This window comes from Rhea pennata, chromosome 27, assembly GCF_028389875.1.
Source record: "Rhea pennata isolate bPtePen1 chromosome 27, bPtePen1.pri, whole genome shotgun sequence".
NCBI lineage: Eukaryota > Metazoa > Chordata > Aves > Rheiformes > Rheidae > Rhea > Rhea pennata.
In genome coordinates, this window is record NC_084689.1 from 2,144,283 (window position 1) to 2,160,051 (window position 15,769).

At 67.7% G+C, this 15,769-nt stretch overlaps 3 protein-coding genes across 4 annotated transcripts; 2 read left to right on the plus strand and 1 right to left on the minus strand.

The window, feature by feature from the left end:
- The first annotated feature begins 223 nt into the window (after positions 1 to 223).
- Positions 224 to 7,194, plus strand: PDE4C (phosphodiesterase 4C). 2 transcript variants are annotated; one of them, XM_062596131.1, is made up of 15 exons: positions 224 to 381; positions 1,657 to 1,845; positions 1,953 to 1,989; positions 2,144 to 2,217; positions 2,309 to 2,358; positions 3,088 to 3,200; positions 3,370 to 3,463; positions 4,112 to 4,290; positions 4,376 to 4,474; positions 4,576 to 4,740; positions 4,844 to 4,943; positions 5,039 to 5,193; positions 5,324 to 5,446; positions 5,687 to 5,869; positions 6,017 to 7,194. In XM_062596131.1, the coding sequence occupies exons 1-15, from the start codon at positions 233 to 235 to the stop codon at positions 6,515 to 6,517; spliced, it is 2,211 nt and encodes a 736-aa protein (XP_062452115.1). In that variant the 5' UTR covers positions 224 to 232; the 3' UTR covers positions 6,518 to 7,194. The 2 variants fall into 2 exon arrangements, with proteins under 2 accessions (XP_062452115.1, XP_062452116.1); XM_062596132.1 differs by lacking the exon at positions 224 to 381 and adding an exon at positions 982 to 1,114.
- Positions 7,195 to 8,361: 1,167 nt separating this feature from the next.
- Positions 8,362 to 12,130, plus strand: RAB3A (RAB3A, member RAS oncogene family). Its single transcript, XM_062596262.1, has 5 exons — positions 8,362 to 8,456; positions 9,507 to 9,734; positions 9,821 to 9,939; positions 10,061 to 10,185; positions 10,580 to 12,130. The coding sequence occupies exons 2-5, from the start codon at positions 9,507 to 9,509 to the stop codon at positions 10,768 to 10,770; spliced, it is 663 nt and encodes a 220-aa protein (XP_062452246.1). The 5' UTR covers positions 8,362 to 8,456; the 3' UTR covers positions 10,771 to 12,130.
- Positions 11,889 to 15,523, minus strand: MPV17L2 (MPV17 mitochondrial inner membrane protein like 2). The gene is made up of 6 exons (XM_062596264.1): positions 15,486 to 15,523; positions 14,881 to 15,081; positions 14,491 to 14,661; positions 14,144 to 14,220; positions 13,926 to 14,054; positions 11,889 to 13,842 (listed from the first exon to the last, which is right to left on the minus strand). The coding sequence occupies exons 2-6, from the start codon at positions 15,056 to 15,058 to the stop codon at positions 13,777 to 13,779; spliced, it is 621 nt and encodes a 206-aa protein (XP_062452248.1). The 5' UTR covers positions 15,059 to 15,081; positions 15,486 to 15,523; the 3' UTR covers positions 11,889 to 13,776.
- Positions 15,524 to 15,769: the final 246 nt, after the last annotated feature.

Below are 15,769 nucleotides of genomic sequence, written 5' to 3' on the forward strand. Positions count from 1 at the left end.
CGGCCAGCCCCGGGGGATCGGCTCCCTGCGCCGGGCCGGCCGAGCCAGACAGTTGTTTAATTTCCCAGGCGAGGGCGGGAGGGGGGAATGGAAAGTTTCCCGGGGAGCGCCAGGGCTGGGAGCACGAGGCGCTTCCTGCGCTGGCCCGGCGGGCAGCACGGCCGCCCGGCACCGCGCCGTGCGCGACCCCCCCCCCCCCGCCGCCGCCGGGGCCTGCAGTGCCGCCCGCACCATGCTGCCCTGCCCGTGCCGCTCGCCGGGGGCTTCGCCGGCCCCGTCGCCCCGCGGCTCCCCCCGCCACTCGCCCGTCCTCTTCAGGAAGCTCCTGATGAACCAGGGCATCCGCCTGCAGCGCCGCTTCACTGTGGCGCATCCCCTCTGGTAAGGGGGGGGCCGCAAGAACGGGCACCCCCGTCGCCGCGGGGCCCGGCGCGGCGGGCAGCCAGCAGCAGCTGGCCGGCGGCTGGGGGAGGGAGGACGCCGGGGATTTTCACCGGACAGCGAGAGGGAAAACAAGGTGCAGGGCCGGCGGCCTTCCCGGCTCTCCGGCACGCGGGCCGCCGGCAGGAGCGGCACGGCCGTGCCCGCTTGCGGGGCACCGGGGGCGGCTTGCACCCGCCTGCCGTCGGGGCCGGCTCGCGGGGCTGCCGGGGGGGCAGCCCGGGTGCGGGGCGGCCGACGGCTCCTCCGCGGCAGCGGGATCTATTTATAGCGGATCGGCGCCGGCACCGCTCGGCGGCTGCCGCTGCAAACGGCGCGGGGCGCAAAGCGGGTTTTAATTCTGCAACGAGCCTCCTGGGAGACGCTGCGCGGCCGCCGGGGCCGCGGCGTCCTGCCCTCGGGGCCGTGTGTCCCCCCCCCCGCACCCCCGCCCGGTGGCCTGGGTTGGAGGGGGGGGCGCGGAGGGGAAACAGATCCGTAATTCAGCGCCGGGGCGGCGGGAGCCACAATGCGGCTTTGTGTCCCCGGTGCCAGCGGGGAAGGGGCATGACGCGGTGCCGGCCCCCGGCGCGGCCCGGCACGGCCGCGCGGGCCCGTGTGGCACCATGCAGCCGCTCGGGCTCCCGGGGAAGCCGGAGAGCCGCTTCCCGCGCCGCAGGCACTCCTGCCTCGGGTGCGTACCGCGTCCCCCCGGGGGCGGCCGGCTCTGGGGGGGCGGGTGGGGGGGGGGCACGGCGGGAGGCGGCAGTGTGGCCCCGAGGGGACTCGGCTTGGCCCCTGCCCGGGGCTGCGAGGGGCTCGGTGGGGGGGGCTCTGGCCCCCCGGCGGCCGCTGCCACATGTGTATCGAGCTGCGCCCGTTCTCCGGGCTGCGCAGAGGGAGGGAACGAGGCCCGGGAATCCGCTTCCGAAATTCCCATTGTCCTCGGGGGGGGGTGGGGACCCTCTGTTGTTCTCAGCATTGTTGGGGGGGGGCAGGGGCTGTCCCCAGGGTTCTTGGCCAGGGTCCCCGGGGGGCGGGGGGCATCGCTCTGGCAGGGGTGTCGGGGGCTTCCCGCAGCCCCTGTCCCCGGGGCGGCAGATCGCTGCTCCGGGGGCGCCGGGGGCTCCCCGGGCGGTGGGGCCGGGCCGAGCCCTGCCAGGTGCCCGTCCCCGGGGCCTCGGGGCTGGGGCCGGCGCTGCTGGCTCCGAGCCTCGTCCGCTCTCTCCCGCACAGCTTCGACCTGGAGAATGGCCTGTCGGGCAGGGGCCCGCTGGACCCCCAGGCCAGCCCGGGCTCGGGGCTGGTCCTGCAGGGCAGCTTCGCCCACGGCCAGCGCCGCGAGTCCTTCCTCTACCGCTCCGACAGCGACTACGACCTGTCCCCAAAAGCCATGTCCCGAAACTCCTCCATCGCCAGCGACCTGTGAGCATCCCCCCCCCCCGCCCCCCCACTGCGCCCCTGGCCCGGCGCCATGGGCCCGGCACCGGCGGCCCCCCGGCCCACGGCTCACGCGCCGCTCGCTCCCGCAGGCACGGAGAAGACATGATCGTCACGCCGTTCGCACAGGTAGAGCCTCCGCCGACCGCCGGCACGGCCCCCCGCTCCGCGCACAGCACCCGGAGCATCCAGCCGCGGGGCGCCCATCGCCCGGCATCGGGGCGGCGGCGGGGGGGGGTGGGGGTCTTGCCGCCCAGCCGCAGCCCGGCTCTCGCCCCGCCAGGTCCTGGCCAGCCTGCGCACCATCCGCAGCAACTTCGCCGTGCTGACGCACCTCCAGGACCGCACCGGTGCCAAGTGAGCGGGACGGCGGGGGGCGGCGAGGGGGTCCCTCGCCTCGGGGGGGTCCCCGGCCCCCCAAGAGCGCTCAGCGCCCCGTGTGTTGCAGGCGAGCGTCGAGCAGCAGCCTGCCCTCCGCGAGCAAGGCCAGCCTCTCCGGTGAGCGCCCCGCACGCGGCGGCTGCCCCCACCGTCCGCAGAGACCCCAGCCCCCCGCCCAGTGCCCGGGGGTCTCTGCATGCCTGCGGGGGCGGGGGTGTGATGGGGGCTGTTTTTTGGGGGGGGGGGAGCTGGCTGCTCCCCACAGTCCCCCGAGCATCCCCGCCGCCGGGACCCCGGCTTTTCCCTGCGCCGAGGCAGCGGAGCCGGGGCTGCGCCGGTGCCGAGCGCCCGCGGCGCGGCAGCACCGGGGCCCCCGGCCGGGCCGCGCCGTGCCATGCCGGGCCGCACCGCCGTCTTTGCCCTTGGGGATCCATGTCGGGTTTTCTCCGGCTCCCTCCCGCCCGGCCGCCCTTCGCGCCGTGGAAAGTCTCCCGTTGACGTCAAACCTTCCATTAATAAAACCCCCGGGCGCGAGCGGGGCCCCGCGGGAGCCCGGCTGCTCCGGCCCGGCTGGCCCTGGTCTCCCCCCACCCCGCCCCGGGGCAAGCTGTCACCTCGGGGGTCCCGGCGTCGGGGGCCAGGCGCCGCGATGCTCGGTCCGGCCGGGCCCCCCCGTCCCGCCGGCACCGTGCCGTCACCGCGGCGACGCGCCGAACGGCTGCGGTTTGCACCCAAAAATTGCGATCGGGGCTTTCCGAGGCCGCGAGCCCCGGCGGCGCCGCGAGCCCCAGCGGGCGCGGGGCCGCGCGGAGCCCGTGCCGAGGCGGCCGGCGTCGCCCTCCGCAGAGGATGCCCACCAGAAGCTCTCCGTGGAGACGCTGGAGGAGCTGGACTGGTGCTTGGACCAGCTGGAAACCCTGCAGACGAGGCATTCGGTCAGCGAGATGGCCTCCAACAAGGTGAGGGCACCCCGGGTCCCGCCTGTCGCCTCGGGGTGACGTGAGCCCCGTGCCGCCACCTGCCCCTGCGGCAACGCCAGGCGGCAAAGCGGGCGCCGGAGCCCCCCGCGCCCCCTCTCCCGGGGGTGCCCGGGGCGGGCGGTGACGGAGCCCTCGCCCGTGCCCGCAGTTCAAGCGGATGCTGAACCGGGAGCTGTCGCACCTCTCGGAGACCAGCCGCTCGGGGAACCAGGTGTCCGAGTACATCTCCAGCACCTTCCTGGGTGAGCGCCCGCTGCGGGGCCGGGCCGGGCGCCCGCCCGCTTTTTGCACGAAAACGGGGGATGGGGGGGTTATTTCCCGGGCGTTTGCATGGGATTCGCTGTCTTGGGAGTGCCAGAGCCTCTGTCGCGCTCTGCCATCCCAGACGGGCGTGAGCGCTGGTGCATGCAGGTGCATGCTTGTGCACACTCCTGCACACAGGTGCACGCTTGTGCACACTCGTGCATGCTGGTGCATGCTTGTGCACACTCCTGCACACAGGTGCACGCTTGTGCACGCTTGTGCACACTCGTGCATGCTGGTGCAAGGGTCGGCAGCCTGCGCAGGGGCTGGCAGCACCATCCCCACGCGTGGGCGCCGGCGGGGAGCCGAGCGCGCGGCGGGCCCGGCCGGCGGGCGCGGTGGGCCGCGGCAGGGCGGGAGGCTGGGGCTTTCTGCGCCGGGGGCGAGGGGAAGCGCCGCGTTCCTCCCGTTGCCATGGCGCCGCGTTATTATTAGCTCCGGCTGACGTCAATCCTCGGCGTGCAAACGCGCGGGGGGCCGGGGGAGCGCGCGCTGTGCCGGGGAGCGCGGGGGTCCCCGGCGCGGGGGGCCGGGGCACCGTGCCGCGGCCGGGCTCCCCGCTCTCACCGCCTCCCGGCGCGGCGCAGACAAGCAGCATGAGGTGGAGATCCCCTCGCCCCTGCCCAAGGACAAGGACAAGGAGAGGAAGAAGCGCCCCATGTCACAGATCAGCGGCGTGAAGAAGCTCACGCATGGCTCCAGCCTCGCGGCCGCCTGCATTCCCCGCTTCGGGGTCCGGACGGCCCAGGAGGGGCTGCTGGCCAAGGTGAGCCCCAGGACACAGCGGCGCCGGGTGCCCCGGGCTCCCCGCGTGCCGGCCACCACGGACACCTTGTCCCTCTGGCCCCTAGGAGCTGGAGGACACCAACAAGTGGGGGCTCGACATGTTCAAGATCGCCGAGTACTCGGGCAACCGCCCGCTCACGGTCATCATGTACAGCATCTTCCAGGTGGGCGCCCCAGTGGGCTCGGCGCCGCGGCCGGCGGAGCCCCGCGCTGGGCTGTCCCCGTCCCCGTGCCCGGCCAGGGCCACCTCCTGCTCTCCCCACAGGAGCGTGACTTGATGAAGACCTTCCGCATCCCGGCCGACACTTTCATCACCTACATGATGACGCTGGAGGACCACTACCACGCCGACATGGCCTATCACAACAGCACCCACGCTGCCGACGTGGCCCAGTCCACGCACGTCCTCCTCTCCACGCCAGCGCTGGAGGTGAGCACGGCCTGGAGCCTGGCTCCTGGCATCGCTCCTGTCCTCCTTGCTGTCACTTGGCGTGGCCATAACCTGGTCATGCTGTCTTTTTTTCCCCCTCCAGGCTGTCTTCACGGACCTGGAGATCATGGCTGCCATCTTCGCCAGTGCCATCCACGATGTTGACCACCCAGGTGTCTCCAACCAGTTCCTCATCAACACCAGTGAGTCAGGGAGCAGGGAGGGCTGGGTGCCAGCTGGGCACATGGGATCCCGGTGGCCGGGAGCCACCCGGGTGGTGACGGGCACCGTCTGGCAGACTCAGAGCTGGCACTGATGTACAACGACTCCTCGGTGCTGGAGAACCACCACTTGGCTGTGGGCTTCAAGCTGCTCCAGGAGGAGAACTGTGACATCTTCCAAAACCTCAGCAAGAAGCAACTGCAGTTGCTCCGCAAAATGGCCATCGACATGGTACAGGGGGTCCCAGCCAGCCCTGGGTGCAGGGCTGGGTGCCGATGGGGGCCTGGAGTTGGCAAGGGCTGCCCAGGGTTTGCTGCATGAGGCCAGGGCCGAGCTGCGTGTCCTGCTTGCCCCTGCCCAGGTACTGGCCACAGACATGTCCAAGCACATGAACCTGCTGGCAGATTTGAAAACCATGGTGGAAACCAAGAAGGTGACCAGCCTTGGAGTCCTGCTGCTGGACAACTACTCCGACAGGATCCAGGTGAGCATGTGGTGCTCCTGCACCACGCAGCAGGCAGTAAAACCTTCCCCTAGTCTGCTGTGGTGCAAAGCCTGTGGCTCCTTGCACATGTTGGTCCTGGTGGGACTGCGATGGCTGGAGATGCTTTGTGCCAGCACCCCTTGCAACACCAGCGAATCTTCATCATGGGTGCAACGTCTGCAGGGTTGTGTCCTCACCAGTGCCAAAGGGTGGTGAGCGACGTGTTGGCTGTGTGTGCAGGTCCTGCAGAACATGGTGCACTGCGCTGACCTCAGCAACCCCACCAAGCCGCTGGAGCTGTACCGCCAATGGACTGACCGCATCATGGTGGAGTTCTTCCGCCAGGGCGACCGGGAACGGGAGAAGGGCATGGAGATCAGCCCCATGTGTGACAAGCACAACGCCTCTGTGGAGAAGTCCCAGGTGAGTTCATGGTGCCCGGGGCTTCATGGTGGTGCTGGTGATCAGAGCAAGACACACCGAAGGGCTCGCGAGCCTGGGGGTTGCCGGCTGGTCCTGGCAGCTTTGGGTCCTGCCCTGCCCCTGAGCTCGGCTCTGCCTGCCCCACAGGTGGGCTTCATCGACTTCATCGCCCACCCGCTGTGGGAGACGTGGGCCGACCTGGTGCACCCCGACGCCCAGGAGATCCTGGACACGCTGGAGGACAACCGGGAGTGGTACCAGAGCATGATCCCGCACAGCCCGTCCCCGCCGCCCGAGGAGCGCGGCGCTGCCTCGGCCACCAGCCCTGACAAGTTCCAGTTCGAGACGACGCTGGAGGAGGAGGGCGAGTCGGACACGGAGCCGGACGGGGCCGAGAGTCCCTTGGACGAGGACAACAGCGGCTCCAAGACGCCGGCCACGGACGACTCGGAGTCGGCCGAGGCCGAGCGCCTCTCACCCGGCTCCGGGGAGCAGGATTCGCGCCTCGGGGACGTGGACAACAGGCGGGCGCTGGAGAGGACGCTGGTGAAGGACGTCGGCGCCGGGCGCCCCGAGGGCAGCCAGGGGAGCCACGAGCTGTGCCTGGACACAGAGGGGAACGTCACATTCCTGCCGCTGGGCACGTAGCCGCCCGGATCCGTCCCACCGCCGCCGCGGGAGATGCACGGGGACTGCTGGAGAGCACCGTCCCCGCCGCTGCAGGGGCCGGACCGACCGCCATCGGGACGCGTCCGGGCCCCGAAGCCACGTCACCACCACCGCGGGCTCCGCCTGCGGCCTCGTCCCCACATGGCTGGGCAGGTACCGACGGGCACAAGGACGCTGTTGGCCCTTTCCCACAACAACCATCCCCTTTTCCCACCCCCGTGTCCCCTCCCGTCCCCTCTCCAGCGCCTCGTCCCACATTTCGGTGGCCTCTCACCAAATGCCAGCCCCAAAGCGGGGCGGAGGGGTGAGAAGAGGCGAGAGCGACCCCGGGTCGGGGCACGCCGTGTCCAGCCAGGCGCCGGGGCAGGGCACGGGGCTGCTGGGGCACTAGCTGGTGGTTTATTTATTTGGGGACAAATTCACTTTTTAAAGCGTTTTTGTAGCTCACTTTTTAATACAAGCCTCACCTAGGTGCACTCACGCGTGTTTCCGTGGCAAAAACCGGTCTGGCTGCGATCGGCACTCGAAATGCTGCATTGACACTTTGCACTTTGGGCCCCGCGTCTCTGCGGGGGGCCAGCGCGGCCCCTCTCCGGGGGCCGTTCCGGTTTCTTCCTTCACCCTCCAGATATTAAACCTGGTTTGCTCCTTGGAAACGCCTCTATTCCCGCGGCGCGGGAGGTGCTGCTGGCCCGGGGGGTTTTGGGGTGCCGCACGGGGTGGCTCTCCGCAGGCCGCGGCGGCCCTCGGTGTCGCTGCGGGGCTGGAGGGCTCGTCACCGGGCCACCGAGCCGGGCGGGCTCGGCGGGCGGAAAGCCAGCTCCTCCCTGGAAACACGGTGGCTCCGTCACCGGCAAGCACCGCCGGCTAAGGTAAATATTTAATCGCCGGCTTGGCAGGGCGCAGAGCCCGCTCCCCGCTCTTCCGCCTCGCTCCCCACAGGGATTTATCGGCGAGGGCGTCTCCACCCGCATCCCCTCCACGCCCGGCTCCGGCTCTCGCCCCCCGCGGGATGGTGCCCTCGGGGGAGAGTCCGGCGCCGCCTCGTCCCGGGGAGCCTGGCGGGCCGGGCTGCGAGGGGGCCTCCTTCGCCCCCCGCGTCTCCTCGGCGCCCTCGGCGTTGCCCCCCGCCGGCGCCGAGCCCCGCAGGCCGCGGGGGACCGTGGGCGAGCGGCCCCGCCATATGCTGCCTCCCCCTAATTCCCGCCGATCGCCTCAGCCCGCAGGGAGGGCGAGGGAGGACAAGGCAGGCGGGGGGCTGCCCCCGGGGAGCGACATGGCTGCCGCCCACCCGCCGGCCCACTGGGGGCACTGGACCCCACCTCAGGGCCCAGGGAGGGGGTTTAGGGTCAGGGAGCCCAGGGCTCCTCAGGCTCGCCTGAGGGTGTGGGCCTGCGCCTTGTGACAGCTGGTAGTCGCGACATAGGGGCTTGTCGTGATGGACCGGGGGGGGGGGACATTGTGAGGGCTCCTTCCACCGCCCTCCGCCTTCGGAGGGAGGATGGTTCTTTCTACTCCCCCTCCTCGGGAAGGATTGGTTCGTTCCACTCCCCCCATTTAGGGAGGGAATGGTTCGTTCCGCTGCCCCCCGGGAGGCGGGCTGGCCCACACCACTGCCCCCTGCGGGGGGGCGGCTCCTACCACCGCGCTGGGGACGGGGGGGGGAGTGCTAAGGTGGGCCTCCCCCCCTCCACCCCACCCCGCCCCGCCCGGCGTGGCACGGGAGCTCTGTCCATCACGGCGCCGCGCCGGCCTATCAGCGCGCCGGCCGGGCCCGTACCGCTGACGTATAGCGCTCATCTGCATGCCTGGCCCCGCCCCTCCGCGCGCCGACGTCAGCGGAGCTCTGCAACCGCCGGGGCGGCGCGCGCCGCTGCTGCATTTGCTGCAGGAGGCGCGGCGCGAGCGCGAGCTGGAGGTGAGCGCGCCCCCCCCCCCCCCCCCCCGCTGGGCCCGGGGCTGGGGGGGGGGGGGGCATTGCACGGGGGGGGCGGTTTGCACGGCCGGGGTGCGTGTGTATGTGTGGGGGCAGGTTGCACAGCAGAGGGGCGTTTGCAAAGCTTGGGGGGGGGGGGGTGCCACGATCAGTGGGGGAAGGATTGCAGCAGCGGGGGGGGGGGGGCAGGCGGTGCGGGTAGCGCTGCTGCATCCGGGGCGGTGGGTGGCTGCAGCCGGGATGTCCCGGCGGGGGTTGGGCTCCCCGCTGCATATGGGGTGCTGGGTGGCGGTGGGTGTCCCCGTGCCCCACCCCCCCCCCCCGGCCAGGCCTGGAGCCGAAGGGTGGGGGAGGTCGGCCGGCTGCACCGGGCTCGGGGCCTGCGGCACCGGCGGGTTGTATAACCGGCCTGGCCTGCACCGCCCTGCAGCGCCGTGCACCCAGCCCCGCGCAGTCCTCGTCCCCTGGGGCCACGCACCTGCTGCTGCCTTCCCTGGGCACCCACCCTATTGCACCCAGCGCCCCGCAGCGCCAGGCGCCCGCCCCCGTGCAACCTGCTGCACGGCATCCCCGCAGAGTGCCAGGCGCCCGCTGCCGTGCGGTGCCGCGCGCCCGCCCCATTGCACCCGCTGCCGTGCGGTGCTGCACGCCCGCCCCATTGCACCCGCTGCCCTGCGGTGCCGCACGCCTGCAGTTCTCCAGGGCCGTGCACCCGCGCTAGGGCACCCGCTGCCCTGCGGTGCCGTGCCCCCGCCGCCGGCATCCCCGTGGGTCGCCGTGCGCCCGCCTCGGTGCCCCCGCCGCCGGCATCCCCGTGGGTCGCCGTGCGCCCGCCCCGCAGCGCCGCGCGCCTCGCCGCCAGGCTCGCGGGCTCCCCGCAAACAGCGGGGTTCAGGCCTGGAGGCGGCGGCGGGGCCGGATTGACTACGCGCGCCGGGCCGGGCCGGCGCCGGCGCTGCCTGCGGGCCGGGGAGGCCGCCGGGCGCCGATCCGGCGGCTCCGTGGGGGCTCACGGGCTGCCCCGCTCCGCAGATGGCGTCCGCTACCGACTCCCGCTACGGGCAGAAGGAGTCCTCGGACCAGAACTTCGACTACATGTTCAAGATCCTGATCATCGGGAACAGCAGCGTGGGCAAAACCTCCTTCCTCTTCCGGTACGCCGACGACTCCTTCACGCCCGCCTTCGTCAGCACCGTCGGCATCGACTTCAAGGTCAAAACCATCTACCGCAACGACAAGCGCATCAAGCTGCAGATCTGGGTGAGCGTCGCGGCCCCCGGCCCCGCGCGGGCGCCGCTGCCCCGCGGCGAGTCCCTGCATCCCTCCCTCCCTCCCCTTTTCCCCAGGACACCGCCGGCCAGGAGCGGTACCGGACCATCACCACCGCCTACTACCGCGGCGCCATGGGCTTCATCCTCATGTACGACATCACCAACGAGGAGTCCTTCAACGCCGTGCAGGACTGGTGCGCGCCGCCCCGGCGAGCCCCTGACGAGCCCCGCCGCCGCTGCCCGGCGGGGTTCCTGTATTATCATTATTATTTTAATTATTATTATTACCTTTTTTTTTTTTTCTGCTTCCCGAAGGTCGACCCAGATCAAGACCTACTCCTGGGACAACGCGCAGGTCCTGCTGGTGGGCAACAAGTGCGACATGGAGGACGAGCGCGTGGTGTCGTCGGAGAAGGGCCGCCAGCTCGCCGAGCACCTGGGTGAGCGCCGCCGCCGCCGCCTTCCCGCCCGTCGTTTCGTTAGCGATTTCCTCGCCGCTTCCGCCGCTGGAGTAGCGGCAGCGGCGCTGAGCCGGGCTGGGCTGCCGAGGAGCGTCGGCAGCGAGCGGGGAAAACCGGGAAAAACCCGGGGCGGGTTAAACCCGGCTCGAGCAGGGAGGAGGTTTTATGGCTTTATGGCGGGGGGGGGAGCGCTGCAAACCTCCCATGAATATTTAACTAACGGAGGAGGAGCCAGGGCACTTTTCAGGTAGGCGGCAGCCCTGTATTTATTAAGGGGGCGAAGGAAGAGCTGTAAATCGAGGCGGTGGGATTGGAGGGGGGGTGGGGGCCACGGCGTTTGGGCCCTGACGCCCCTCTTCCCTCCTCCGGCCAGGCTTCGAGTTCTTCGAGGCCAGCGCCAAGGACAACATCAACGTCAAGCAGACCTTCGAGCGGCTGGTGGACATCATCTGCGAGAAGATGTCGGAGTCGCTGGACGCGGCCGACCCGGCGGTCACCGGCGCCAAGCAGGGCCCCCAGCTCACGGACCAGCAGGCGCCCCCGCACCAGGACTGTGCCTGCTAGGGCCCGGCGCCCCGGCCCCCTCCGGTACCGCCGGCTCTCGGTCCGTGCGTCCCGCCCCCTCCCCGTGTCCGTAGTTCCTCCCCACCCTGGGGTTTTTTTTTTGGGGGGGGGGGGGGGAGCGGCATGGCTTTTGCTGCTGATACCTCGCAGGCTTTGCCCTCGGAGCCTGCCCTGTCCCCTGCCCCGAGTTAAGCTGTGCCCCCCACCCCTCCTTATTTATTTTTAAGCCCGGGATGGTAGGAGAAGAGCTCATCCGAGTCTGCTTTCAACTGTTCTACAAGCCTGACTCCGATATATACATATATATATATAAAAAAAATTGATTTCCGTTGTTTGCCCGTCTCCGGCTCACAGGAAGGGTGGCTGGGAGCGGTGGCGGCCGAGCTGGTGCCGCGGTGCTTCCCGCTCGCCGCCGTGTCCCGAGCGGAGCCGGGCGCCCGCGCCGAAGCCCTGCCGTGGCCTGGGAAGGGGCGGCTGCGCCGGGAACGCCGCGTCCCGGCCGGCGGCCCCCCTCTCCCGCTCGCCGGCCCAGCCGCCCTCGCTCCCCGCCTGCCCGAAGAGCCGCTCGGTTCTCCTTGCTCTGTGGCTGTCCCCTTGCCCCAGATGGATATATTATTTCATAACTCTTGTTTATTTGTATAAATAGATGCTAATTTATGCTCCTGCTGTCTTCCTCCTTGTACATATAAAGAACAACAACAAAAAAACCCTCCTTGTAAATAGAAGTAGGAAGTGACACTGTGTGTGTGTGACCTGCCGTGCTGTGGCTGTGTTGGTGCATTTATTTTAATCAGTGTGGTAACCTGCTTGTGAATATCCCTTTTAAATCTATTATTTAAAGGTTAAAAAAAAAGGAAAAAACAAAAAAACAAAAAAACAAAACCCCAAGGCCAGCAAAGCAAGCTGTAGCAAACTAGTCCCAGCTCAGCGGCCGTGACCAACGCGCAGCTCCTGGGAGCGCATGGCCAGGAGGAAACCGCTGCCGCTTCCCGAGCGAGCCGGGCTCCGCGGGCTCGGATGAGCATTGCTGATTTGCTACAGAGCGTTTGGCTCCTTGTCTGTTAATAGAGTAATGTGCTTTTGTGGAGACTGTGAATAAGTGGATATTACTATAGCAATGACTGACCCGGAGGTCTTGCTTCCCTCTATTTATTTTTCTTGGAGCGCCGTGTCTTTATTTTACAGGTCCCCTGACCACAGTATCCTGTTCCCCCCTTCCACCTTCCTATTTTTGTGAAGTTTACTTATGGAAGAGTTACACTGTACTGTACAAATGTCAAAAGTGTCAAAAGAGTACAATTTCCTAAAAATCACTGTATTAAAGAAATGTTGTGAAGAAATAAATCAATGCTGATCACCAGTTACTCCCCGTCATTGCAGGAGGCAGGGGAGGAGGGGGAGGCCAGTGAGCGCTGCCTCCCCAGCCGGGGCGACCCCCAAGCAGGGGGAAGGGCCATTTCCCTGCTGCTTCTAACCTCTTTCCTCCTCAGATTAGCAATTTCAAGCTCTGTGACAAAGACCAAGTATCTGGTTTTTGTAATTTGCATTTGCCAAATGGCTCCCGGCACACTCCAGCAGCGTGGCGCACAGCCGTGGGAGGGCTGGTCCCACCCTGACGGCAGTGTGGTTCAGGAGCGAGGACAGAGCTGTAAGTAAAGCTCATCTTTAATCTTTAGAAAAGTCGATTTAGGCACATTGAGCCAATCTTCATCAATGCTGTAAATAAATAAGTTCCAGGTTACAGTATGAGCATCGCGCTTGCCTGGGGCCCCGCAGCGATGCTCCAGCAGCCTCCTGCGCTGGAGCACAAAGCAAGGGCCCAGCCCCAAGCTTGAGCAGCCTGCATGCAGGAGGGCGCAAGGAAATGAGAGTTTGCAGCCTGACGAGGGGCAAGGGCAGCCGACGAGCACATGAGGGTTTCTGGGGAAAAGCCACGAGGGAAGGGACGATGCGGGGCCGGACTGGGGGAGCAGACGCTGGCCGCAGCGGGACCAGCCCTGCGGTTGGGTGCAGGCAGTTGCTGCTGTGGGGATGGGGGGGTGGTGAAAGCAGCCAGCAGAGCTGTGGCTCGAGGGCTGAGCCAGAGCTGCTTGGCCCTAAAAGAGCTCCTGGCAGGGCCTGCTGAGAGCTGAGCCAGAAGAGGGGCTGGTGTGGTCCCAGCGTAGGGCTTTCCCTAAAGAAGGCCTTAGCAAAGCCTCTCTTCTAACTCCATCTTTTGCGTTCAGCTGTGTTTGATGGGGGGGGGGGGGCGGGGGCAGAGATTACACAGCTACAATTGTAAGTTTGCAGCCCACCACAGTGGAGTTCATCCCCTGAAACAGAGAGGGGAATGCAGAGAGAGGGGAAAGGTAGCCCTAGATACAGTGACCTTTCCCATGGTAATTGGCAAGAATTTGCAAAGAGAAAAAAAAACAGGGAAAGGTTGGAGGCGCTAGGATGTGATCAGAGGGAGCGGCAGCGATTTGCCAGACAAACGGCTGAATTGGGAGCAAGGAATGGGTTGGAGCTGCTGTGTTTGCTGTCAGGGCTGCTCCCTTCCAGAAGCTGTTAGAGGCGAGCAAGGGGGCCGACCTTGCTGGGGAAGGGAAAAACCTGCCTGCAGCAGAGCAGAGAGCCCTGGGGATCAGTCCCCCCCAGGTGCTAGATGCAAAGCGCAAGTGCAGCAGCTGCTCCCACCCCTAACAGCACGGGCTCTGTGGAAGAATAGAAAAATCAGCTCTATTAAATAGCCTTTGACACAAGATTCTCTAAATCCCTAATTGCAATCAGTAGACGAGTTAATTAGCAAGATCTTCCTGGGCTGCAGTGAAGTGCAGCCCACGGCTGTGATTGTCTCCGGGAATCAATTTTTCTTCCCTGGGTCGAGGCCTCGTTCGTGGCCACCACGAGCCGGCTCCTGCCCACACCCACAGCGCTTGCAGCCGGGAAACCCAAATAACCAATTAGCACTGTGCAGGTTACGAAAACAGGGCAGCAGTCTTCGAGAACGGCTTCAGCGCTGTCTGTTCACATCCCAATGCTGCGCTGGTTTACATGCTGCAAGTCGTGCTCGGTGCTCAGGGGCTGGTTATGCTAAAAACACAAGAGAAGGGGCTTAGTCAACGTGGCCCGGGCAAGGTGACGTGGCCTAGTGGCCTGAGAGCAACAGCACTTACCCTGTGCTTGAGATAGGAGAGGTATGTGTCCCAGCCCAGCGTAATCGTGTTCACATAAACCACCCGGTACTTGGGTGGGAGGAAGAGGAAGTTCACGAGCTGAGCCGCTGGCCACACGCACCAGTCAGCCTACAAGGAGCAAATAGATGTTATCAGCACTCAGCCAGAACCTGCAGTGTGAGAAGGGGGTAGAGGAAGAGCAGAAGGGATGCGCTTACCTTGTAAAATTCCCAGAATTTCTCCTTCAGCTCCCTCCAGCTCTCCTCCAGGGTCTGGCCCTCCAGGGCACCCATGCCTGCGGTGAGAGGCGGGGTGAGCAGCGGCAAGGTTGAGCAGGCAACGGTACTGTATCAGGCACCAGCTCGTGCGTCACCAGCTGCAGAAGGAGCCCCCGTTCCCCTTCCAGGAAGGGAGCCACGGAGCAGGGGTGACGGACGTCGCGCCGGCAGCCTGTGCGCTCCTCCGTGCCTGGCTAAGAACGCGTCACCCGTTCCCCAAGCAGATGCAGCGTGGGCTCGCTCTCATTTTAGCAACATTTACATAAGGCGGGTAGCGACACTTTTACCTAAGAAATACCAGACTCCCAGCGCTGGCGATGCCACCAGTTGGTCAATGAGGACTTTCTTCAGGACGGTTTTCATGCCCTTAAAGCCGCTTGCGGGAAAGGCTCCATCCAACCAGAGGTACCAGTAGTGCATCAAGGGCCCCATGCTGCAGCCGATGGCAAACATGCGCGCTGCAACACAACACCGCCGCGTGAACGCCCGCCGCGGGCTGCCACGCACAATGCCTTCGTGCATTATTTACGCGCCACCCCTGTAAGCGTATACGGCCCTGGGGGGGGGGGGGGAAACGCAACAAAAGGCGAGTGGGTCCCCGCCGGGAGCCCGCGAGGGACGCGGTTACGGCAGGACGCGGTGCAGAGCGACGGCAGTTCCTCTCGGCGCGGACCCACCTGTGCGAGCCAGCTCCCACGGCCTGGCCGGGTCCTTCCGCCGCTCCCGCGTCTGCTGGAGCGCGTCGCCGGCGGCCAGCAGCGCCCCGCAGCTCACCGTGTTGGTGGCCAGCAGGAACCGGCCCTTGAAGAAGGGCTCGCAGCAGCTGCGGAAGAGCCGCCTGCCCCGGGCAAGCATCCTGCCCGCGGCCGGGCCCGGCCCTGCAGCCGACGGGGCAGCAGGAGGAGGAGGAGGAGGCCGTGAGGAAGGCCCCGCCGCCGCGGCCACCCCCGACCTCCCCAGCACCCCGCAGCTAAGCTGCCCCCACAGTCCCCCCACCACCTCTGCGCTCCCCGAATCCCTCCAGTTACACCCGCATCCCCAGTCCCCCCCCACCCCGGTGGCCGCTGCAGCCCCCAGCCCCTCCGCTCACCCCGCCCCATCCCTCTTCTCCCAGTTACCCCAGTGCCCCTCCCCTTGCCCCAGCACCCCCCCCCCGTACCCCCGATTACGCCTGCAGCCCCCCCAGTCCCCCCCCCCGGCATGTCCCAGTCCCTCCCGTAGCCCCGTTGCTCCAGTGCTCCCCAGTTACCCCTCGCCCTCCCCCGCCCCCGGCCCCCGTCACCTGCCGCCGCCCCGCGCGAATCCGCCACCGGCAGGAGATTGGCCGGGGGGGGGGGGGGGGGAGCCGCGACAGAGGCGCCTTCCGCTTCCCGCGGGCGGCCATGACACCTACCGAGGCGCCCGGCGGCGGCCATGACACCTACCGAGGCGCCCGCCGGCGGCCATAACTGGCAGCTACCGAGGCGCCCGGCGGCGGCCATGACACCTACCGAGGCACCCGCCGGCGGCCATAACTGGCAGCTACCGAGGCGCCCGGCGGCGGCCATGACACCTACCGAGGCGCCC